This window comes from Aulonocara sp. 'chitande type north' Nkhata Bay, linkage group LG16, assembly GCF_057382095.1.
Source record: "Aulonocara sp. 'chitande type north' Nkhata Bay isolate Kocher_YH1m ecotype deep benthic linkage group LG16, A_spYH_male_GT1.1, whole genome shotgun sequence".
In the NCBI taxonomy this organism is placed as follows: domain Eukaryota; kingdom Metazoa; phylum Chordata; class Actinopteri; order Cichliformes; family Cichlidae; genus Aulonocara; species Aulonocara sp. 'chitande type north' Nkhata Bay.
Window position 1 is genome coordinate 8178366 of NC_141359.1, and position 24557 is coordinate 8202922.

General features: G+C 42.9%; 1 protein-coding gene across 3 annotated transcripts in view; it reads right to left on the bottom strand.

Moving 5' to 3' along the window:
* sema5ba (sema domain, seven thrombospondin repeats (type 1 and type 1-like), transmembrane domain (TM) and short cytoplasmic domain, (semaphorin) 5Ba) overlaps positions 1-24557 on the bottom strand; it is a 196634-nt gene that overhangs the window by 35235 nt on the left and 136842 nt on the right. For all 3 annotated transcript variants that reach the window (XM_086266103.1, XM_086266101.1, XM_086266104.1), the window contains 4 exons: positions 22666-22951; positions 10002-10137; positions 7553-7760; positions 7266-7473 (listed from right to left, as the gene is read on the bottom strand). In XM_086266103.1, the coding sequence (XP_086122229.1) occupies positions 7266-7473; positions 7553-7760; positions 10002-10137; positions 22666-22951 (838 nt within the window). The remainder of the gene's footprint in view (positions 1-7265; positions 7474-7552; positions 7761-10001; positions 10138-22665; positions 22952-24557) is intronic.

Genomic DNA, 24557 nt, shown 5'->3' on the forward strand with positions numbered 1-24557 from the left:
CTCAAATTTGAGGCAAGTTAATAAAGGTACTAGGAAATACACAAGAACGTTATCTATGAGCAGAGCTTTGAGTAAAAGCGCTAACATTCACAGGGACCAACACTCAGCAAGAATGTGATGGGAGATGAGCAAATACCTCTTTAACTGACATCATACATACAGTACACGTGTCTTTGATGATGATGATGATGCCTGGCAACAAGAGTGACAGTCTGTAACGTGTAGGAGACTCCATAATGAAACCATCACTCATTAACATGGCAGCAAACACGGAACTGCACATGCTCGGGTTCCCAGCAATACAGTCAGCGCATCTGATGTAGATCAAATGAACGAGACAAGCGAACAACATACACCGACACATGGTTTACTGCATTTATTAGAGAGAAATTTAGGGACTTTGCATTTGCGGCAGAAATTAGAAAGACCCTTTTCTGAATTAAGAATAAGAATTGATTAGCCCCACTTTGATATAGCCTAAATTGTTTATAAAGTGGATTATATTCTCAAAATAAGACTGAAGCTAACCCCTCTGTTGATTTCAATGAATGCAAAAAAGCAGGAATGCATTTCCATTAATTAATCCCCATAATTAATGTACTTTGATTTATAGTAACTACAAGTCATCGGTGGGGCTGGGGTGGGGGGCTTAAAGACATGCTGGAGGTTAAGACATTGTGTCAGCCTAAATCAAGGCTGGAAGAAAGTGGATGTTGAGAAAGCAATCTAGACAGAAACTGACAGAGCGAGAATGAAGCAGAGAGAGAGAGAAAAATGATTACACTGAAGTGTAAGTGAAGCCAGAACAAAACCTGTAATAAAGGAACAGCATTCTGGAGCAGTAATAAATATATCCACTGTGTGAACACCTTCTCCCTCCATCTGCCTGAGTCCTTGGCTGGTGAAGTGTTCCTCTGACAGGTCATACAGGCTTAGCAGCAGTGAGCTCTAGAGGCCTGCTGACAGACTGGCAGTCGCAGCCGACGGCAAATTGAGTTTGCTCGGTGACCGGGCTGTAAGCTCCCCCAACACTGACACAGACAGGAAGTCTACAGCTCCAGTAGAACGACAGTGGCTTGGTTTTAACAAGCAGCCACACACAGAGGCGCAATCGGAGATGCTAATGGTCAGTGGTTTTCCTCAATTGCCACTTAGTGGTTTCCTGTCCTTGTTTTACACTCCTGCTGCAGGCAGGCTTAGCGTCCTTCCCCCCACGAACGCTGCTGGGTCACTATTAATAACACAAACATAACCACAAATTCTTAAACAGCAAATTGAGCCTGAGCCCTTCAGGCAGATACAACTGTACCTCTTGTAATAAAACGTAATGTAAGCACACGTGTGAGCGGCGCGGTTTTTCTGCAAGAATGCAGCTGCTACAGAACAGCCTGATTTGTTCCGTTTCATCCTCCTCGACATTATCCTAATAATTTATTTAGCATTTCCTCCTTCTCATAGTTATTTTTGTTTCAGAAGTCTTACGTTCTCCTTTTCTCGTGCTCTGCCCTCGTTCTCCTCAACACCAGCTGTGAAAGCAGTCAAAGAAAAAAATAATAAAATCATCTAACTTGAAACCCCCGTGTACAACCACTTCTCCCTGTCTGACACCTCCAGTTTTGACAAATGAGTTAACCAGTCCAGTAAAGGAAAAGTGCAACTTTTAAGTTGGCTTTTTGTAGGGGATGTAAGCACCATGCTGCTGTGAAACTTGTAGTTTCATCTATTTGGCAGTGTGGACTAACTTGCTTTATTCAGTGCAAGCAGTGAGAGGCAGGGGGGGAAAAAAAGACCTGATGGATACAACGCTGTAGCTAAGCCTGCACGCTGCTGCGGCCAAAATAAATCACTCCACTAACAGAGTGAGATAGAGAGATAGAGGGCTGTGTGGAGGACAGAGCGGTACTGTTAGCCAGAGGTACCAATTGGCCAGGTCAAATATAATTACCACAAATAGAAGGACAAACACACACGGGCATGCAGACACACACACAAAAAACGGCAAGACAAGCTGTAACGTTTGTCTGCAAGCCATCACTAAAAGGATACAAATCAACAGCGCTTGAAAAGGTTTAGCAGCGTAACATAAAAAAAACACTCGACTTAAAGACAATGCAAACGTTGTTCTGCTCTCAGGGTTTTCAGCCCCGACGTCGTCGCTAATGTGGATCAATGGCAATGAAAAACTGAACAGTAAAGGCACTTTATGTAATTGAGATTTTAACTGGTAACAGTTCAAATCAACTCAGTGTTAGCTTGTTGTTGCTGTGAGGTTTATTGTCTTTGAATATATGTTATTATGCATGCTTTGATCTTTAAAAGTAAGTATGTAGAACCTCCTGAACCATCTTCAGTTTAACTTGTGTCTCTTTAAGGACCTTTCTGGATAAAGCATGGCCTTGCTTGACTGACCCAAAGAAAATGAGGCATTGGTTATGGACTATAGGTGCAGCTCGCTAACGGCTAAAGGCTAATAAGCCATGGCGACCGTGGCTCAGGGGGTTGGGAAGCACATTTCTAACCGGAAGGTTGCCGGTTCGATCCCCGGGCTCTCTGTCCTGGTTGTTGTGTCCTTGGGCAAGACACTTTACCCTACTACCTACTGGTGTTGGCCAGAGGGGCCGATGGTGCGATTATGGCAACCTCGCTTTTGTCAGTCTGCCCCAGGGCAGCTGTGGCTACAACTGTAGCTTGCTTCCACCAATGTGAGAGTGAATGAATAGTGGCATTGTAAAGCGCTTTGGGTGCCTTGAAAAGCGTTATATAAATCCAATCCATTATTATTAATAAAACCTCTGTTTTCACCCAGTGTACCCAGGACAAGCGGAGACACCTGCAGTCAGCTGGTGCTGATGGAACATATTGCTTTAATGCAAAATAATTACCTTCTCTAAAAAATCCTCAAATTTAATTGCATATTCTATGATATATTCAGCACCGTTTGTCTTTCTTTCAGAAAGATTGCTCTAAAAACTCCCACCTGAATTTCATGAAGCTTGTGGAGTCATCTGGTATAAGCTGAGGAGATGCCATTAAAATGGGCTTAGAGCCAAAGCTAATAAACATTAGCCTCACTAGCGGTGTAATGTACTAACACAGAGGATTCCTGTTTTGATGATTTGCATTAATAAATAAATAAAACTAATCCACTACATGTTTACTTCCCCAGATGCCAGGAGTACATGAGAACTACTGTACTCGCTCTTGTAGCCAACAATGACAACATTGCTTGTGGCGCATAAATATAGAGGGGCACCTCCGCCTTCCTGTATCAAACTAGCTGCTAGGTCGGCATTAAGTGTTAGAGTGTGATGTAGATAAATCAGTGAGTACTTTAAGCGAGGCATTTTATTCAGTTTAGCAGCAGAATGACTTCCCCCTTGGTATGAAATTACATATGTTTTACATTCCCAAAATACTAGGGTGAAAACTCTATCCATCCAGTTTCTTCTCGTTATCCAACAAATGGTCACAGGGGGTTGGAGCCTATCCCAATTGATATGGGGCGAGAGGTCACAGTGCCAACACGATCACCAACTAAGCTAACCCCACTAACCGCATGTCCTTGGACTGCGAGATCAAGATTATGTGGAGAGGACTCCTACAAACACAGAAAAAGAAGATGCAAACTCTACACAGGAAGCCCAGGACCTTCTTGCCATGAGGCAACAGGGCTAACCGCTGTACCACTGTACTCAAAAACCACTTTAAGGTGAATTTTACATGTGGGTAGTGATGGAGAGTTTCTCTGTGTCCAGAATTCTGCGTCACTCTATAGAGGCACTCCAAACAAACTGGAGGACACACAGACATCCCTACAGACCTTCGCATTCCCCCTCTGATAGCAAAATTTGCATCACTTAGAGCCCGCGGGACCCACGTGGCTACAGAAATGATAAAACTAACCTTAAATGAAGGATCTCGGCATCACAGCTATTCAGTCTGTCCATTAAACAGTTACCTGGTTTCTAACAAAGCTGATAATAATAATTATCATGTCTCACCTGCTTCAGTGTTTGTTTATGTGTCATAATAGTGTGCCTGCTAATGGGCCGCTGTTCGCTGATATAACCATATCAGATTATTCAGTTGTTACCGGGGTGTGAATGAATATATGGCTGCATGGGAATAGGATGGCTGCACACAGCACGGGAGGGAAATTCACTCCACTCATTCAGACAACAGTACAATGATTGGGAGCTAACTCAGAGGAGGAAAGAGCAAAAGGGCAGGTGGACCTTTTTCATGCAGTGCTAACAGTGTGTACCCAGAGAGATACTCAGGAAGACACAGTGAAAGAACAAACAGGCCTGACCTCTGATCCAGTCCGTTTTGTACACAACCGTGGACAATTAAAGAGGTAGTACACACTGAAATGTGTTTTTTTAAAATGTATATCATTTCTTATAAGTTCTATATAAGATACATATTCTCAATAGATGATAACAGATGAAAACTTTATACACAAAGTGTGACTGTCAGCTATGTGTCAGCAACTAGATTTCAGCTTTGCATTTTCCGTACGTTAGAGCAGCTTTCCAGCTCTGTAACCTGTCCAGTTAAGCTCTCCAGAGTATATTTGAGCAATATGATGTGCTGTGAATTTTATCTGGTTCAGCTTTAAATACTCAGCAACAAGCACTAGTCTTGCTGATTAAGCAGTGCCACTGGCAGTTTCACAGGCCATTCCTTTTTTCCCACAGTGTATTTACTCTGAACAATACATTTGAGAATAGCTTGACAATACGCTTGTGTAACACAACCGAAAACCTGTTTAAGCCTCCGTGTGCAGTATGTGTAAAAGAAAACAGCGTTTCTTTGGTGAACAACTTCTGATTTGAGCATGAGACTAAAAAAAAAAAAGAAAAAACAAGAAAAAACAAGATGTGAAAACCCAACTTTGGCTCTGGAAAGTTTAATTGGCATATCTGAGTAATTGGATCAGATCAGCACTTAATGAAAATATAAGCTGCAGGCCTATTCACATGCATGAATTCTCACTACCTGGCCATTTCTCTTTCCCCCCACAATCTCCTAACTCAATATCACACATCTGTTTTTTTTCTGGTCACTTAAGTCCAACTAAATGAGCTCAGGTGTCACCCCAACCGACAGGTTCAAAACTGTTGTATTCTCCAGCTCGTTTTGCCTTTGGCTGCAGAGCAATGTGAAAGATAATACGTATGAAGTGCAGGGGTGAGCAGAATATCACAAACTAGATTAAATGCGGCCCTCTTCCCAACCTCCCAGCCTTCCCCCTTCCTCTTATGCCCTTGGAGCCCACTCTTCTTATCGTTTCACCTTTGTGTGTCTTAAATAGCTTATTTTACTCGCCTTTTCGATCTCTTTCTTCCTGTTCCTCTTTTGTGCCTGATTCTCATCTTGCAAATCTCACCCACCCACGTCTTATTAAACACAATGGTCACCTTTTCCTGGTGTGTGTGAGTGTCTGCTCCGGTGTGTCTAGGAGTTTGGATTTTTAGTAGAAACAATGAGCTGACTCATCATGCAGCATGCATATTAGAAAGTGTCCACCACCAACCCACGCATATATCACACCATGGAGACTGCCACACACACACACACACACACACACACACACACACACACACACACACACACACACACACACACACACACGCACACACACACACCAGGAAAAAAAGCATTACGCTATTTGTATTCTAAAATGAAATTGACTTTGAAGGACGGAGGTGGCGATGATCAGATGCAGAAGCCTCGACAAACAGCTCCCCTCACCCACCACGGAGACTTTCACATGAATAACACTGGAGCTGGAGATGGGAGAGGAAAGCCCCCCTCCCTCCCTCTCTGAGTCTTTGTACCTCTGTCACGCAAAGGCATGCCTGTAGAAAAACTTCTCTGGCAGCGTATGAGGTCGCTTCACACATAACTTTTTATTTATCCTCTGATTCAGACACAAACAAAAGGCAGAACAGTGCTGTCTCTGTATTATGCACAACTTCCTTACTGCAAAAAAAAGAAGAAGAAGAAAAACCACAACAAATTAATTTCCTCCAGCTAGCAGATACCACCCCATTCATTCGTCTGGTTCCATAAGGACTTTAATGATTATAGGCAAGGCCTTCCAGACATTAATCCTAGCTGAGGACAGATAATTGTCTTCAATAGGGGACCAAGCAAGTTAAAATGAATCCAACGCCAAAAAGCTTAAAATTAGCAATTAAATATATACCCGATGTATAGGGCATAACAGCTTTAAGAAAAATGAGGTGTGCTATCTTTTAGCTTGTTATTTGCATTATTTTTATAGTTGGACTTTTAGAAAACAGAGCAAAAAAAAATGCAAATGTAAAACAATGAGAAGAGGAGCGCTTTTAACAAAGATTCCTGCAAGGACTGAATCGGAGATGTTCCGATGCCAGAATGTTGTAATGAATTTAACAGCAACCCTTGTTGGCAGCCCCAAATGAGAGTATCTTCAAAGTATCTACTTATCAAAGGTGTAAATTGATACTATGATAATAATTAAGAAAGCTTAGAATGTAATATGACCTTCAGCCACGGGTGGCAGCACTGAGCAGAGTAATCCTGAGCAGCAGTCCAGTGGTTGAACGAGGAAAAACATCTTTGAAGATCTGACACCAGGGGTGTCCAACTCCAGTCCTTGAGAGCTACTGTCCTGCAGCTTTTAGATGCATCCCTACTCCAACACAGCTGAACCAAATGGTTGGATTACCTCTTCAGCATGCCATCAAGTTTGGCCATTCATTTGATTCAGGTAGGTTGGAACAAGGATTTGTCTAAAATCTGCAGGACGGTAGCTCTCGAGGAGGGGAGTTGGACACCCCTGATATACACACAGTTGTCACATCTAGGCTTGTGAGATCAAAACATCAAAAAGGAGCACACAGTGTGGTATTTTATCTAAAAATGGGCTGAGTCTCTCTCTGCAGCCCATTCATAGATTAAAAAAAAGAACTTTGTGTTTATTTTTGATGTTCTAATGAAGGAAATGCCAAACTATGTGACAAAGCAACACAGTTTTTTACTGCTACAATGTTACAGTTACAAAAGCATGCAGAGCTGTAACGTTTTAATTCAGATGGACTTGTTTTGTGCTGCAGAGAACAGACTCAGCCAAATGCCTCTGAAGTCATCTGCAAATCGACATCCAAAATCCCCTCACCCCACTGACGTCAGCGGCGCAAGATTCTTTACACATGCTGTCATTTAAAACAAAGCCATCCTGGATGAGTGAGCTTTTACAAGCTTGCTGTACTTACGTCTCCGTTTTGTAGGTGGAGCATCTCTCCAGCGGGATCTTCAGGACTCTGTTGTTGAGCCCAACAAAGAGTGACCTGTCACTATGCAGGATCTGCAGGCTCAGGATCGGTTCTCGAACACCTGATGGGAAGAGCTCCATCTCCTCCAGGTAACAGCCTTGCAGGTTCTTGTTGGGGGTAGCCAGTGCCTTCAGGATGGTGCCGTACTCTAAAAGAGACAGACAAAATAAAGCAAGGAACCTACCTCCTCAATCTTAAAGTTTTGGTTTTCCTCTTTCACTACTAACCTGTGCTGATGTACATAACATGGAAGAGAGTGTCCATGCCCTGAACAATGTCCACGACTAGGTTTGAGAAGCGAACGTCATCCTGCATGACCAGCGGATCAATAGACTCCGGCTGGACAACATCGTTCATGAGGTAAAGCCGCTGGGCGTCCTGCAGACTGCGCTCTGTCAAGCCCTGATTCAGACCCTTGTCATCTATAGTACCGCACTGCAAAAGAAAGGCAATGTTGGAATTTGGACAAAAGGGTATAAAGTAAGAGGAAGATGTGAAACTGTAAAATGCATATAAGAAAATCTAAAAGGCAGCGAGAGAGGCATGGACAAAAGCACGAAAAAACAAACAAAGAGCATGCCACACACTCTTCTTTACACCTACCGAATCAATACGCCTCGTCTGGCGAGATTGTTTCAATTCCTAAATCTATGAAGTCTGAGTAATTGCAACTTTTGAATGGAATGTTATGTGAACACACTAACAGCGCAGCAGCTTAATGAGGCACTTGAGAAGAAAAAGTATGAAATGACAGTGTTCTGAAAAGCTTTGTTTGTGCAGCAGAGATTAGCTGTGGATTGCAACTTCTGCTCATTCTCTGGGATTTGAAATGAGAGGCTGATTTGTTTGCTGATTCTATTTTTTTGGTGAACGACAATGACGGACTGACGGGTGATTATCAATATGTGGTTTTGTGGTAATCACAGTATCTAATTGGTTGAAATCTACTTCTTGCCTTCAGCTGCTAACTTGGAGAATTGGAGACTGCAGCCATGCTGTGCAGCACCAGCAGCAAGCTCTACACACCAAATGGTGTGAAATCCTAGATTACGGATCCATTTTTCCGACTAAAAATGTCACAGTGTTACAGCCTGAAGCCAATAACTGAAGGAAAGGATATATATTTCTTACAACTGAAGATGACTTTCATTTTGATTTAAGATGAATTGAGTCATCTTTATGCAGGAGAGTGCAGCAACTGAGAAAATTGGCAAATGTTCTTTTAGGGTTTCGAAGCTTTTGTCGAAATGTTGCATGAATGAAAGAAAAAGCAAGATACTGAACTTTTTTGTTTTCACAGTGTTTTGCAATCAGAAGATTACAAATTGGAAAAGATGGAAGGACAGCAGGGTAACTCTTTATCTTAATCAGTGTGCTAAGAATAGGAACTGGAAGTGCCAAAAACTGCACTTCGTCAAATGGCCACTTGAGGCTTGCCCCAGCTTTAGAAATCCTTCTCAGTTCAGTTCAGTTCAGTTCAGTTCATTTTTATTTCAAACATTTCAAACATGTGCCTTCACAATCATTACAAAATATCATTCCATTATTTGTTTGAAAAGGAGTAGGCTGAAGTATTTACTTATTTGTCCCTACCCCCTCAAGTTTTACCTCTCATTCATTTAATTTTTTTTTGTCTTAAATTAAACAAACAACATATGAAACATATGAAGTAAAACAAAACATAACATACATAAATCAAAAACAAGAAATTAGCAAGCCCCACCACAGTATAGTTTCTTTCATATGAAAAATACAGAATGTGTATATTTGCAGATACACAAGTTATGGAAAAACAACAAAACAAAACAAAACAAAAAAACAAAAAAGAACCGCAACACCTCTCATACAAGGTCTTTAATAATCAGGCATAATCTTATCTTAAAGACCTCATAGTACCATATCACCCCAACAGAGCACTTCACTCTCAGATTGCAGGTTTACTTGTGGTTCCTTATGTATTTAAAAGTAAAATGGAAGACAGCGGCTTCTGCTTTCAGACCTCCCTCTTGTAAAATTAACTGCCAATTTGGATTCAGGAGACAAACACTCTCTCTACTATCAAGATTAGGTTTAAAACTTTGCTTTTGATAAAGCATATAGTTACCCTCCCTTAGATGTGCCGCAATTAGCCTATGCTGCTGAGAGATTCCCATGATGCGCATTTCTGAGTGTTTCTTCTACACTCACCTCATTTTATTTTCATTAGTTATTATTTATCTCAGGCTCTTGTCCACAGCGTGTCTTTGTCCTGTCTCCCCCACTCCATCCCTAACCAGTCGCGGCAGATGGCCGCCCCTCCCTGAGCCTGGTTCTGTCAGAGGTTTCTTCCTGTTAAAAGGGAGTTTTTTCTTCCCACTGTTGCCAGGTGCTTGTTCATAGGGAGGCATCTGATTGTTGGGGGTGTCTCTATATTATTGTATGGTTTTACCTTACAGTATAAGCAGTTGTTGTGATTTGGCGCTATATAAATAAAACTGAATTGAATTAAATCAATGATAACCATGCTGGTTGAATGGTAGCTGTCTGGTGTCTGATTGAAATGGCTTAACTTCTGCAAACTGGTATCCGTGAACTGGAGCTCTAATTACAGTTTCCTCTTTCACAGTTTAAAAAGGTAACTGACTGATTTAACTTTTAAACAGTGGTCTCAGTGAGGAGGTGTGTGGTTAAACTAACCTGGAAATTGTGGATGGGGTTGGGCGTGGGAAGCCAAGTGGAACGAGGATTCTCCTGGGTGCGGAAAGGCCCGTTGAAGGCCTGGGTGATGGCGCTCAAGTTGAAGGCACACACTGCAGATGCTGCAATACTGTTGCTTTATAGAGAGAGAAACAGGGAGGAGAAGACAGGAGGAAGAGGGTGGGGGAGGGAAAAAGAGGTAAAAATACAAATATTATTTCAACAATAATATTCATAACCGCTTAAAATGTTGGCAGCAAATGAAGGCATATCAGAAATCGACAATGTCCAGCTGTGCAACAAAGCTATTCTGCTAAGAGTTCCATCCTCTTAATGGAAGTCCTATCATTTATACCCACAATAAACAGGCGCTCCATGTCTAGCTTGCTTTGGCTGCAGGCTAAGCTATGCTATCAGTGCTGAGCAGTGAATGGCGACAGTATTAAGCTGAGGATATGGGAGGCAGCTCCACAGATTATGTGCACACACACACACACACACACACACACACACACACACACACACACACACAGTCGCCTCACAGGTGTAACATATGAGAGTAAACCCTGGCCGAACAAGCAATGCGAGCAAAGGTATTATCGTGATGCTCTTTACTAATATTGTGCTGCAGGGTAATGAGTTTCTTAACAACTTGCTACTGCTGACTGCTTCCTCCTCCTTCTTATACAGTACATCCAGTAACACACAAACTTTCTACAGCACAGTGAACAGCCTGCTGCCTTGACATAGCTTTTGCTGATAAACTACCAGTTAGAAGATAGTGAGTGATACCATTAAAGGGGAAAGAGATTGGGAGAGAGTGAGAGAAAAGGCAACAGCCACAGAGTGAAAGAGACTTGCACCGAATCCACACACAAGACTTTGCATTAGCAACACAAACATTAGCAGAGAGCCTTTAAAATTTTCAGCTGAGGTTTAGCGAACGCAATGTAAATAAGATGCAAGCCATTAGCAGCCCATTGTGGACTTTTGTGAGTTGAGGAGTGAAAAATGTGGCTGTAATGACGTCTGCGTGGACACTCCATCAGCCTACAGAGAAAGGAATACTTTTAAAATGGCAGGGTTCCTGAGTTTGTTTTGGCTCCTTGTGTGAAGTATGAGTCATTGAAGACTGCTGGTTGCGGGAAAAGCTGTATCACTGGGGTTTGGTAAATGGTTATTTGTTCATTTTTCTTTCTTGTTCTTTTCCTGACACATGACATATTTATCCATCTCTTAGCTAGACAAGCCATATTGGAGAATTTATTTGCAATTACTGAAGTTACAGCTACAGTAATGAGATGTGCTGCTGGGTGAAAAATGTGCTAGGACACTTTTTATAAGGTTAAATGTCTGGTCTCTTTCGACCAGGTTCAGGTTTATATGGGGCAATTATCTGTTAGGTAAGATTTGGGTGTTTTAGATACATGAGGGCTAGAATGACATTATTTGTGGATCTTGTCAATCCTATTGTTTGTCTATTTTCACTACATCCTATTATGCTTTGGGTAATACAATTTCAAAATGCTCCCCCCCCATAATGGCAGTGATTTAGCTGTACGTAACACCCGAGCCCAATAAATAATTTTAATTCCATTTTGGCAAAGCTACCCTATGAACAGTCATGCTGAATTAGTTTTCATCAGTTTCCTTTTCCACAGTATTCTGACCACCTGCCAAATACTGTTTTGGTCCCCCTTTTACTGCCTAGACATCCCTGACCCATCGAGACATGGACTCCACTAAACCCCTGAAGCTGTGCTGAGGTGCCTGGCACCGTGTTAGCAACGGATCCCTTAAGTCAGCGGTCCCCAACTCCCGGGCCACGGACCGGTACCGGTGGCATCCTACCACAAAGCATTTTTTGCTTTGTGGTAGGATGCATTATCCTGCTAAAAGGGGCCGCAGCCATCAGGGAATACTATTTCTTGGTCTGTTACAATGGTTAGGCAGATGGTACGTATCAAAGTAACATCCAGATAGATTTCCAGACCAAAGGCTTCCCTGTAGAATATTGCCCAAAGTATCACCTAGCCACCACTGGCTCGCCGTAGTGCATCCTGCTGTCAGGTGTTCCCAGGTCATCAAAGAAAACATGATTCATCGGACAAGGCCACCTTCTCCCAGTGCTCCGTAGTCCAGTTCTGACACTCACGTGACCATTATTGGTACTTTCGGTAGTGGACAGGGATCAGGATGGGGCACTCTGACTGGTCTGTTCCTATGCAGCCCCAGTGCTTATAATGGTATGCCTGATTAGTGTAATTAAGATTCATCTTTAAAGCTCCACTTTACCACTTTTTGCAGCAATCGCCATTGCCTACTGGTGGTGGTCAGAGGGCCCGGTGGCGCCAGTGTCCGGCAGCCTCGCCTCTGTCAGTGCGCCCCAGGGTGGCTGTGGCTACAATGTAGCTGCCATCACCAGTGTGTGAAGGTGTGTGTGAATGGGTGGATAACTGAATGTAGTGTAAAGCACTTTGGGGTCCATAGGGACTAAGTAAAGCGCTATACAAGTACAGGCCATTCTTATTCTTAGTTAAATAACTTTGAGTCTCTAGTTTGATGTTCAAAGTAATCAGTTTTTGTATATGACTAGAAAGCCAAAATGTCACAATCTGTTGCAACCATTGTTTTTTTATTAAGTTACCATTCTTTTTTTTCTTTTCTTTTTTGTCCCGTTTGGATCTTTAGCCATCAGAATTGTTGTCTTAAGGCCAAGAAAGATGCCAAGTGGATTTATTTTACCAAGTGGATCATCATGGCCTTGCCATATTGGTCCATTTAATTGACCTTTATTATAATTATGTATTTATTTTATTTTCGGTTGCTATAAAACGGGACAGACATGACTGGGGGATAGGACAGGGAGAAAGAATGAAAGAAAGAGGGAGAGAAAGAAATACAGAGGGGAGAAGAAAGGGGGGGGAAGAAAGAAAGAAAAACAAACAAAACACCTGGATCACCTGTATGGAGAAAAAAAAACAGAAGAGAAAGCAAACAAAGAAAGAGCAACATAATAAATACAGCACCATCACAATAAACTAGCTAGCAGTAGATAACAGTAGATACTAAATATTAAACGATATTGTGCAGCACGCAAGATAAACAGCGCACAATGTGCTTTGAGGCAGCAGCCAAGAAAGGTGTAGTCCGCGTCTGTGTACACCTGTGTGCATACCTGTGTGGATCAGCATGCTTGTATTCCAAAGGTTTCTCCATGTAACGATCTGCTAGGGAGTGTGGGGAGCCACAGCCCCGTCCACCAGGGTATGAAGCAGGTATGGAGGAGATCCAGGCCCCAGACATCCAGAGGCCCCAGAGTACGAGGACCCGAGGAGGACCACCAAAAAGGGGGGGAACCGTGCCACCCTCCTGGGAAGAGCTGAGTAGAGCCCCAAAGGAGAGGTCACCCAGCAGCTACGGAGCAGAGGCCAGAGGGGGTTGCAGTGGCGTGCCCGCGGGCTCTGCCGGCAGCCAGCTGTGCCAGAGAGGACCGAGCTTCAGGCCCAGAGGCCTGAGGGCACCCCACCCCCTGGAAGGGGCCCAGGCGGGCCACAGGCGCCTGGCCCTGCCAATCGGCCACCAGGAGTGAGCCGGTACATACATGAGCGCCCAGCCCCAGTCGACAAGAACTACCAACACACCAACGTCTGAGGGCATCAGCCACCGGCAGGGAATGTGGTGAGGGGAGATAGGCCTCCGTACTTTAGAGGGCCTGAGATGTACCCAGAGAGGTGGAGTCTAAGACCCAACCTGACATATAGACACAGACGAACAGGCACACGTGGACACAGACGTGCATTCCCACCCCATATACACAACCAAATACTCGGCACTCACCCAACGTGTAGACAGACACAAATAGACACTGCACAGACAGTCGCACTCCCCAAACATTTTCTATATCCCAGGTCCAGGTACCCCCGCCCTCAGAGGGGCAAGCCGCACCTAGACCCAGGAGATGTAACCCTTCTCTCTGGGATGGAGGCAAGCGGACCGCCTCCTTATCTGCAGTAGCAGGGAGGCCCCGCATCCCGGACCCCAATCTGACGGCCAGCACCTCCTCCCAGCCCCCCAGCCCTGACGGCTAACAGAACCGGGGTGAGTGAAGACCCCAAACCTCCCTACGCCCGCTCATATGTAGTGTTGCTGTGTGCTGTTCTAAAGTGCATTTAAGTTACCATTCTTACCTCAGAGTTGTTTCTAAGGTCTGCTGGGAGAGTGCTGGTTTCTTCTGTTGATTTTTGCGTTGAATACTACTTTCTCAGTGGTCCAGTTCAGGGCAGTGAAATAACTAATGCGTTCTGTCATTACCGCAGGGAAGCAAAGTGCTGTGCAGCTCCAAATGAGTTCTGACTAAACATTGGGAGAAGCCAAACAGGTGGCTCATTGACTGACTCAAAGGCCATTGAGGAAAACAGCCTGCACACTTCAGTAAAGGACTTTTTCTGGGTTTTTTTTCCTTTTTTCTTTTCCAATGGCTCTGGTAGAGAAAAGAGTGGCAGGGAGGCAGAGAGAAAATGTGTAAAGCAGAGTGAGCCGCTGTGGTGAGCCAGCAGTAACCAAACCCCAACTGGAGGAAACCACAGGCAAATGCGCTGCAGTCACTGAGGGATATAGCCACAACAGTTTGCACATTCACACAGGCACAACTACACAGTTTGACATAATAGAAAGTTAAACTGTGGCTCCGTGGTCGTACCGTAGCTACAGCTTGCATTAAAGCTGCATTCGGTCACAGAAAGCCTGACATCGTCCAGGTTATTTGAGAGATAATGCCAAGAGAGCAGAGCAAAAGGGTGCAGTGAAAGGACTGCAGCCTATTGCACTAATGGATGCAACCCATATGTTTTGAGCCTGCTTAAAAGCCCGGGAAAGTGATTGAAAAGCTGTTTGACATCTGCTATGCTGTTTGCCGCCGCTGCTTTGCCACTCTCCGAGGCCCGGGACCACAATGATTACTGTCAATATGAGTGAAGTTACTTCTTCAAGTGATTCATCTCATTCCAGCAGCCTCATCCTCTCACTGGTTGTCCCTTTAATTCCCTGTCTTATTTTACAGAATGTATCCATGTCCATCACTCTCTGTCCGATTTCTTTACTCCAGTTTGAACCAATTTAATTTAATGCTACACACGATATGTGTTTCTCTGGATTTTTCATTGTATGGTTTTTACTGTGCACCCCTGCAGGTGTGTGGCTTTTTGCAGAGCATCAGAAATGGAAGGAGTTCGAAAGAGAAGGCAGAATAAGAAAGATCAGGGTGACGAGGCTCTGCCTGTGACTCTTACTCTCTCTTTCTCTGTTAGATATGCATTACCTCCATATCCACTGATTATTGAACACTCTCCAAACCAATATATAACATGTTTTGTAGCTACTTGGCGCTGATTTTGCAGTGCTGTATTTTTACAGTCGTACTATATATTTCTATTTTTATTAACCCTCTCAAGGCAGGCGTTGCAGATTTGCAACAGTTAAAAGCTAACAACCTGATTACCCCACATACATATTTTATGAGGTTTTTTTTTTACTCAGAAGTACCACTGCAGGTATTCTTTTGTGCATTAGCAACAAAAACTTAATTTGAGCCTGAGAGGGTTAAACTGCCTGTTTTTATCTGCAGCTAAAATGAGTCATCTCTTGGTGCAGCATCAAAGTACTGCTTATTCATAAGTGCATCAGTAATGATAATGACACAACGTATCTGTATAAAATGTTTAAAAGGTCAAGTTCTTTAATTTTTTAATACTGAGTTATTGCTATTTTACATAATGACTCAATTTGCTGATATTTTACTATCACAGAGCATTTTATTAGGTACATGTGTTAACATAAATATCTAATCAACCAGTCACATGGTATTAACATGTTTAAGGAATGTAGACATGATCAACACAACCTATAAAGTTCAAATCATGCATCAGAATGCGGAAGAGAGGTGATTTAGGAGACTTTGAACATGGTATGGTTGTTTCAGAAACTGCTGATCTCAAGGGGTTTTCTTAGACAACCATCTTCAAGGTTTACAGAGAATTAGATGGGAAAGAGAAAATATCCAGTGCGCTGGATGTCTCAGATCCCTTTTTGATTACAGAGGTCAGAGGAGAATGGCCAGACTGCCTCAAACAGTCAGTCAAATAACAACTCATTACAACAAACACAGAAAATACACTGAAAACAGTGTATTCATCTCCTGATGGCTGCTATCAACAGGATAACACGCCATGTCACAAAGCTTAAATCATGTCAAACCGGTTTGTTAACATCACAATGACTTGGCATGGACTGTATGTGGATCCAAAGCTTGGTAAAACCACAAGATTCAGATCACAAAAAGATGTCTTTAGTGCAATAAACACACTGCAGTTAAGTTTAACTCCAGGCCCCTAAACATGGTCGTGCTGCCAGAGATACTCATTATATCACCCAATGTGAATTAATGCACTGCTGAAAATAGTCCAACAACTCCTCTGTTTACTGCTAAAAAAAAACTGCAGGGCCAGCTGTTTAAGGAAATTAAAAAGGAAACTATATTAACACATTGCCAGTTGTCATGCCTTCTCAAGACTTGCTGCCAATAAGAAAGACATAGCAAAAACGAAGGCTTTATCCTTCAAGTAAAACTGAAGGAACTGAAAACTTAATTCTGCAGATGCCGTGGCACTTTTCCAAGATCAGTTCAAATAATAAAAAAAAAAAAAAAAAAAGGTGTAAGGAAAGTAATGAACTCCTCGCTCAGCCTGGTTTCATGGCTCCCTGCAAACCACAATCAGCAAAGATCAGAACACCAGAGAGTGTCTGGTAAACACAAGAGGCTTATATGCATCTCACCTGATAATCTTATCTTTTTAGTTTGGAGGTGGCACAGCTGCTGCTGCACGTTCGTTTTGTTTGTGAGCTTCCTTTTTCTTACTAAACATTTTTTTTCCTGGTAGCATCACCTGACTGGTCGAACTGTGTCCCTAGTGAGTCTGTTTTTAACTTGCTGCATAAAAAAAAAAAAAAAGATTTGACAAGCAAAATGCACGTGCAGCGCTAACACACATCAGAATCCCCAGCTTTTTAGCTAATGCACCTAACCTCGTTTTGTGTGAGGAAGGGTACAGCTCAAACCACATTAAGGCCAATGTTTCAACCTCGTCGAATACCTGCATCGCAGCAAAAAAGGAAAAGGGCCCACTCAGCACAGCTACATGGCTGCAGGGACCAGAAATTGAACAGAGGCTGCCAGGATTATCCATACATATTTTTATACTGCACAACAATACGCCAGCAAAAGCAACAGCTTTGCCCCGAAACAGTCACATTCAGAGGCAGACTGAGTCAGCAACACCTACACTAAACAATAAAACAATGCCACGAGTTCAATAGGTTGCACAAAAATCCAGGTGTTAGATTGGAGACGTCACAAAAAAAATCCCAGCGACGACAATAACAATCTGACACACAATTGAACCTCGGTGGGGGGTTTCATCTCTTAAAAATGTGACCTATATTTGCTGCGTGGTGAATCAAACGGGTCAAAAAATTAGAGAAAGTAAAGAAAATGTTAATAAAAATGTGTGTTTGTGTGAAAGCTGTAACATAAATAGTGGAAATACAGAAGCAGAAGAGTCCGTGAAGCTGTATTCAGATCAGGCCCAGTCTTCAAGATGGACTCCCAGTTCATTTCAAGGTAGATTGGATGTCAGTGATGTGACGGGAAGAGAACATTCTGTAAAATCAGAAATATGGTAGTTATGTGGCTTGTCTCACTCGGCTGCCCAGAATATCATTTATCGTACACGTCAAATCTGATCTGGCTTGAAGTCAGTCACATATTTTCCAAGGATAGGAGGGCTCTCAGGGTCCCTAGGTGTTCTGTGAGTAAGTCAGGGGTATGTCTCAGTGAGTGTGACTTGCACTAAAAGTATGACGCGCCAAGTAACTATTGTGGCTGAAGCTAGAGATCATTTATCCTCTAATGAAATTAGTATTTGTGGAAGTTACAAGTCGGAGTTAAAGATCTATTTGCACCGCTTTCCACTGTCAAATTCGAAGGATACGTGTCCAACAATTTATATAACTTTCCCAAAATAAACTCATCGCTCTGCTAAATCTGCCTTTGAACGAGGCAGTCTGGACACTGTAGCGTGAACCTGCTTGTCTGTAGTACAATCTAGACCTAAAGAAATCTCTACATCAATTCCATTCACATTAGTTGCATGCAAAGATAACACTTAATCCGGCCTAAAAGCTCAGATTAGTCCATTTTTCAAAAGACTGAAAAAATATCCATCGTGTGAACAGTGGAAGTCGGGCATCAGTGCATCAGTGCAATGATTAATTTTGTTCTTTCCACTGATCTAAAACCCAAATGCACAGAGTTTAGAGAGATATACAGCAGATCATTTCATTTAGAAAGCTGAAGACATCAAATGTTCTGCACTTTTGCCTCATAAGTTACTTAATAGATAAATCACTTACACAAATTACACACTAATCAATTAATGGACCATTTGTTGCAGTACTCCATATCCCCCTGCTAACCTCTCCAATATGAGACCCCTCAAAGAACGGGAGAAGTGGAGGGGGTCAGTGAAGTCACCTAGAAATAGATAAGGAGGCTCATAATTAGTTAGTAATGGCAGGTTAGACACCTCAGCGGGAGAATCACTGCGCAGAAGGACCTTGCCAATAAGGAACCTGAGTTAATTAAAAGACCTGGCTGTGCTCTTAGGACTTAAGTGTCCTTATTCTGATGGAATGCTAAAACCTTCCTCACAGCTTGACGCGCTCTGTTGGACGGTGGTGGCTTTTTTTTTCTTTGTTTTTTTCTGTAATTACCTGATGTGAATTCATGGCTCAATCATCAACGGTTTTACAAACCAACCAAAATCAGAAAAAAACAATAAACTGGTAATATCATCATGCTAACATAAAGTTTACTTGGCTTCCAGTTGGAAACTGCAATGAGGCTTAAACGTGTGTCAGCACAGGAGTTGTAGTGCCACGGAGGGCAACTGTCTCACTAACTGTGGCTGCTGAAGGCATTTTGGAAGCATTGCTAAAAAGCTGTGCTGTGTCTGCTTCTGAAGGGAGCTCATCAAGCTGCAAAGAGCAGATGAGGAAGGAAGCGTCCAAACTAAAAGGCTCTGTGCAGACTGAATGCTCTACCAGAACGCTCTCCCTGTGGTATGAACATGCACCGCAGCAAAAAACACACATTTCTGTTTAAAGCATACAACTGTCCATGTAAGCTACTTAACAAATCCTATTTTTCTCACTCTGTATCCATAAAATCATGAGGGGAAATGTACTTTACTGCCCAAAACGTAGGATACCCACACTCAGCACTGCACAGACAAAAGGGGGGAGGATCAAAGAGGTTGCTGATGCTCTGTTAGGGAGCTGCTTTTGCTTAGTGGGCTGTGTAGAGATTGAGTAACAGGGATGAAAACCATTATGTTTTAAATCCGTTTATACACAGCAGCATTCTTTGCAGTGTAATACAAAAATCAGCGCCTCCCTTTTTTAATCGTTTGATCTAGAAAAATTGAGAGAAGTCTTCAAAATGCTCATTTCACAAAGCAGCGCCTTTGAATTTTGCGAGAACAAAACTTTGTGACTGTTATTTCTTGATGAACAACTTCACCGACGACCGAAATTGTAGGTTTTGTCTGCCAAACATCAACCTAAAGTGACCAAGGGATAAACCAAGACGGTCACAAAGAGAGGGAGGAGGTGGATTTATAGTACCGAGAGCCGGCCCAGGCAGACAGAGGGTATAAGTGCTCCGTTCCAGCTCTTCCTGTTTTGTTTTACAGCCCCAAACTCCTGGGAGCAGCTGTGAGTCTGCTCAATTTAGGCCAGACAGATGGAGGCAGTGTTGGTGGTGATTGCATTAACATATCCAGCCCCAAAGAGCGAAGCAGTTTTGGAGGGTGGACCGGCAAGTCGCTTCAGAATTGAAGGAGGAGACAATGGGAAAAAGACAAAAGCTTGGAGCTTAATGATTTTTCTCATTACCTCTTCTCATTTCTCTATCTCCTCCTCTCTTTCTTTATCCCCCTGGCTTTTCATTTCTTTTGTCTCTCAGCCATTTCCTGCTCTCTCACGCTCTTCCCATCTATCACCAAAAATGGCTGCAGGCTGATGGGAAGCAGCAATGCAGTGTCAACTGCCGGCGGCTTAACAGGTGAGAGAGCAGAAGGTGAGAGGCAGGATTCAACTTCTCCCCTGACACTACTCAGAATACATCTGAATAGCATCAGCCATGGCTCCTCACACACACAAAGGCACACCTTACACGCACGCAGGCACAAAGTGCATGTACAGTTCAAGAGATTGTTTTGCCACGCTTGCAAGGTTTATCGCCAAGTCTTAATAGTTTCACATGACTTTGACTCAAGTGGTGGACTGGGTGGCTTCAGATTCGACTTTCCAAATTTAAAAAGAAAGGTTATGTACGCAGCATCCTTGGCATCTGCTACATACTTCCTTGTCACTGTGGAAAAGAGCATTTCATGACTCAACGGTAGATGTATATGTAGTGTTTTCTCACAAGTGAGAAAGAAAGTGTTGTCTTGGTTTTTAGTTTTGATTCATCCTTTATTCTTCAGTGTGTTTAGTTACTCAATCTCATGCAAGGTTCAAAATTTGTCCCGAGGGAAGTCTTAAAAGGAAAAGTCAAAATTCATTGAAGGGTATGAATGTGCTGAGATAATTTGCAGAACCTAGGTGCAGAGAGAGATACATGCTGTTTAAATATACTTCAAAATAAATGCAGTCACAGATAAATGGAATGGTACTTATTTGGCACCCTTCAACTCAATTTGAGCACTTAAAGCACTTACTTTAAGTCTCTGAATCTCACACACAAACACACAGAGCACTTTTAATCTAACATCCATACAGACACTCATATTCCAATGGATGCATTGGGGGCAATTTGGGGTTCAGTATCGTGCCCAGGGATATTTCGACAGCTGGACTGGAGGAGCCTGAGACGGAGCCACTGACCTTTCGATTGGTAGATGCCCCACTCTACCACTTGAGCCACATCTGCAACACACATTAAAGGATTGCAGACATAAAAAAGGCCCAAGCTATAATTTATATTGATGTACATGTCTCCTTGACATCTTTTCTTGGACTACTGTGTTAAACAGAGTGACCAAGCTGCTGTGCGCTTGCTGCTACCCTCTAATTAGAGCAGAGTGTGACACAATTACACTTTTACTAAACATAAAAGCCGCAAAATAATCTCCAATGTACACACTTTTGTTTCCTCTCTGTAATGAAGTGTGTTACACCCCCACCTGGAGCAATCAAACACACCAGAGAGAGTATGAGTCAATCTGTGTATCCAGCTCGGCAGAGAGCTGTGTGCATCCGCACTGATCATTAGCAGCAGCGGGGTGGCTCAAACTTTGGAAAATTGTCTCTCTATACAGGCAGGAAAATGTTGCAGTAACAAACCTTATGAAGTGACGAAATCTGAGGCCTAAATGAGGAGAAGTTCAAGTGCTATGGTGTGTGCGCCAGTGTTCCCTTATTAATATTCTTGTTGCTGTTGAAAGGGCTCTTCAGCACAGCTGCAGCTTGTTTTGGTGGGGTTGTTCATCCTTTCTATTCAACAGCGAGGGCAACATTGAGGAGGAATGCATGGGTAAGTGTTGCATTACAGTAATTTTATGCTTTATGATACAAAGAGGAATATTGATGCTGTCACACTAGATACATAAGAGACAAATGCTGATGAAATGAGCCCTGGGACGCAGACATACGATCCCTTTCAATGAATCTGTGGTCATTCTGTGTGTCTTTTGGGTTATTTTGTGTCTTTTTTAGATTTTACGCTCCTTTAGTAATCCACCTGCAAACACCGGCTGAGCAGCAGGCTCATACCCACATTTGCACAGGCTGAATTGATTTAGATAGTAAATGCCAGAAAAGTATTTTCTCTGCCATTAATGTGCATTTTTTTGAAAGAACAGACTCTTTGGTGGGCTGTTAACTTGGGGTGTTTAAAAAAATGTGAACACTGATAATAAAGCTAATAATATATTGCTTGGGGAGGAAAATCGAGATTGCACATGAGCTCTTTGAAACGACTAATCTCTTTTGCCTGCTTTTAAAGATAAACTGTTATGTAATGTGGTTAAATACTAGATCTAAAAACATGGAAACCTCGTCTAAAGTAAAACCTGTTTTCCCCCCCAGGATGACATTTTTTCCCACGTGTTCACAGACTGTAGACATCATATACTGAAAACAAAGCAAAGACACCCAATCGAAATGTCTGTACATCAAAATAAGTTTGAAAATTTCGTCCTCGACTTATTTCAGCCTATTTTCCTCAATTATGCTGCAACAAAAAAAGCACTTCACAGTTCGGTCGCGAATAAATTGGAATAAAAGTGGAGTGCAAAGTGTGTAAACAAAAGGCAGGTGGTTGAACTTTATTAGAGAGCGGCGCCGCATTCAGCAGGTGCAGCACTCAGCGCCCTAAACGTCTGCAAGCATCACTGCTTTACCTCAAACACAGAGCCGTGATGAAATGGCCGCGTGCCACGGGTTTTCTCTCGGCGTCTAGAAATGCCTACGACTGCATCAAAAAAGCCAAACAAATCGTGTGTGTCAAACAGGGCGGGCAGTGTGCGCGCTCGAGCTCACTCACACATTGGTTGTGAAGATGCCGTAGATAAGGTCTTGCTCGGGCAGGTAGAAGGTGCTCTGCAGCTCGTTGTAGTAGAAGGGGATCTCCCCGGAGCGAGAGCAGTTGAGCCTCGCCTTCATGAACGTGGTCCAAGTGTCCTCCAAGAGAAATCGCCCGCCGATGTCGTTCTTGCAGACCCTCGCCACGCGGGAATACACCGTCTTGCCGCAGTCGTGCTCCACTGCATTCTCCCTCAGGAAGAAGAAGGTGAAGAGGCCGACGTCGTAGGCCGAGATAAAGTGGGGTTCTATGGGGGGGAAGAAGGGGAGAGGGGATCATTACATCTACTCCTGCAGCACAGAAATATTTGCAGCATTTATCTTGTAGATGCTGTTTGCTTTGACCCTTTTGCTCCTTATTACTGAATGCAAGCACAAGTTTGAATTCCTGCCACCCCAGTTTGAGATGGTCTGGAAAAGGAGCCTAAATGTCAAATGTGTAAATGAGGAGAAGCCGCAGAGAGGGATAGGAAGCAGATAAAAAACGGTTACTAATAAATCTGTCTGATATTTTGATGGTAAATCCATGGAGCGATTTCTGTTTAACTACATGTCCGCGCTGCTTTTATTGCCTGGGAAAAGGGGGGGTGCGGGTGGGGACACATAGAAAATGATTAATGGGCCTCTCTGCTCAGTGGGTTATCAGGTAAACGGCACAGAACAAGAGGGACGTTACTGTCACTCTTTAGACACGAATGACTCATCACCAAACACTAATTTACTGCTGTCTGCTGTCAGGGGGAAAAGGGCGCTTCGACTTGTACATTTGTGTTTGGCAGAAATCTAACAGGACAGGCTCGTTTGAAAACTCACTTTCTTTTTGTTGCAGCATCTTCTCGTGGTGACAGTCTTGGCTTTATGTACGCCGGAGACATGTGCAGACACATCAAGTGTAGTTTCTTGTGTGATACTTTTAATGAAACGCTAAACTTTACAATCCTAGTTTGTAGCATAAAAATAAACCTAAAAAAGTTGTTTTTAGTATTGCATATAATTGAAATGACCTGTTTTTACAGGTGATGAGTGTATTTTGAGGGTTTTGCAGAAAAACATTCATAAGTGTTAATAAAAAGCTGAGGTTGTTAACGATCACTAAGTAGAAGACGTCTTGTTTTTCATGAGAGGATTAAATTGTTGCGACACTTCCAGCTTAACACCCACACGGCTGTTTTGACACGGAGCATCACGCTGAAGATTTGTTTTCTACCGCTGTGTTTTCTTCTTCTTTCAGATGAGCACTGCTCATGTGCAGAAATGATCAAACACACTGCTGCTGCTGCTGTTTTCCCTTGGGACCCATTTATTGTAACTTATAGCACATCCGGGCACATGCACACTCACACGGGCAAAACATGAATGGAAGAATACCTTAATTTGCACAGACACATGCACACACATAATGAAAATGTAAAAGGCAGATACTGCGATTACAAACACACACACAAGCTTCCACATGCACAAACAGGATGGACATGACCTGTTAACAGCCGTGTTGGAATGTGCATCAGAGCCTACCGAGTCTTTTTAGAGATTGTAATTTTTACACAAAGCAGGGAGAAAACTAATCCGCTTCTCCACACACAGCGACAGCATCTGTGATGAAAATAACTGGCAGTTTGGGCCGAGCACAAACCAAAGCTCCCGTGGTATCAAAAGAAGAAAGACACAATCAGCAGGAGGAGGGATCCCAACTTTTCAACGCTGTAATCAAGTTTTATTAAAGGGGCGGCGAGTGCCAAAGACCTCGCTCCCCGACCGCCATAATTACTCTGCGAGAATGTGAGGAAAGCAGCGGTGGCTAATTTAGCAGGTGATCTAATCGACTTATCGAGTTAAATTAAATTTACTTGTGAT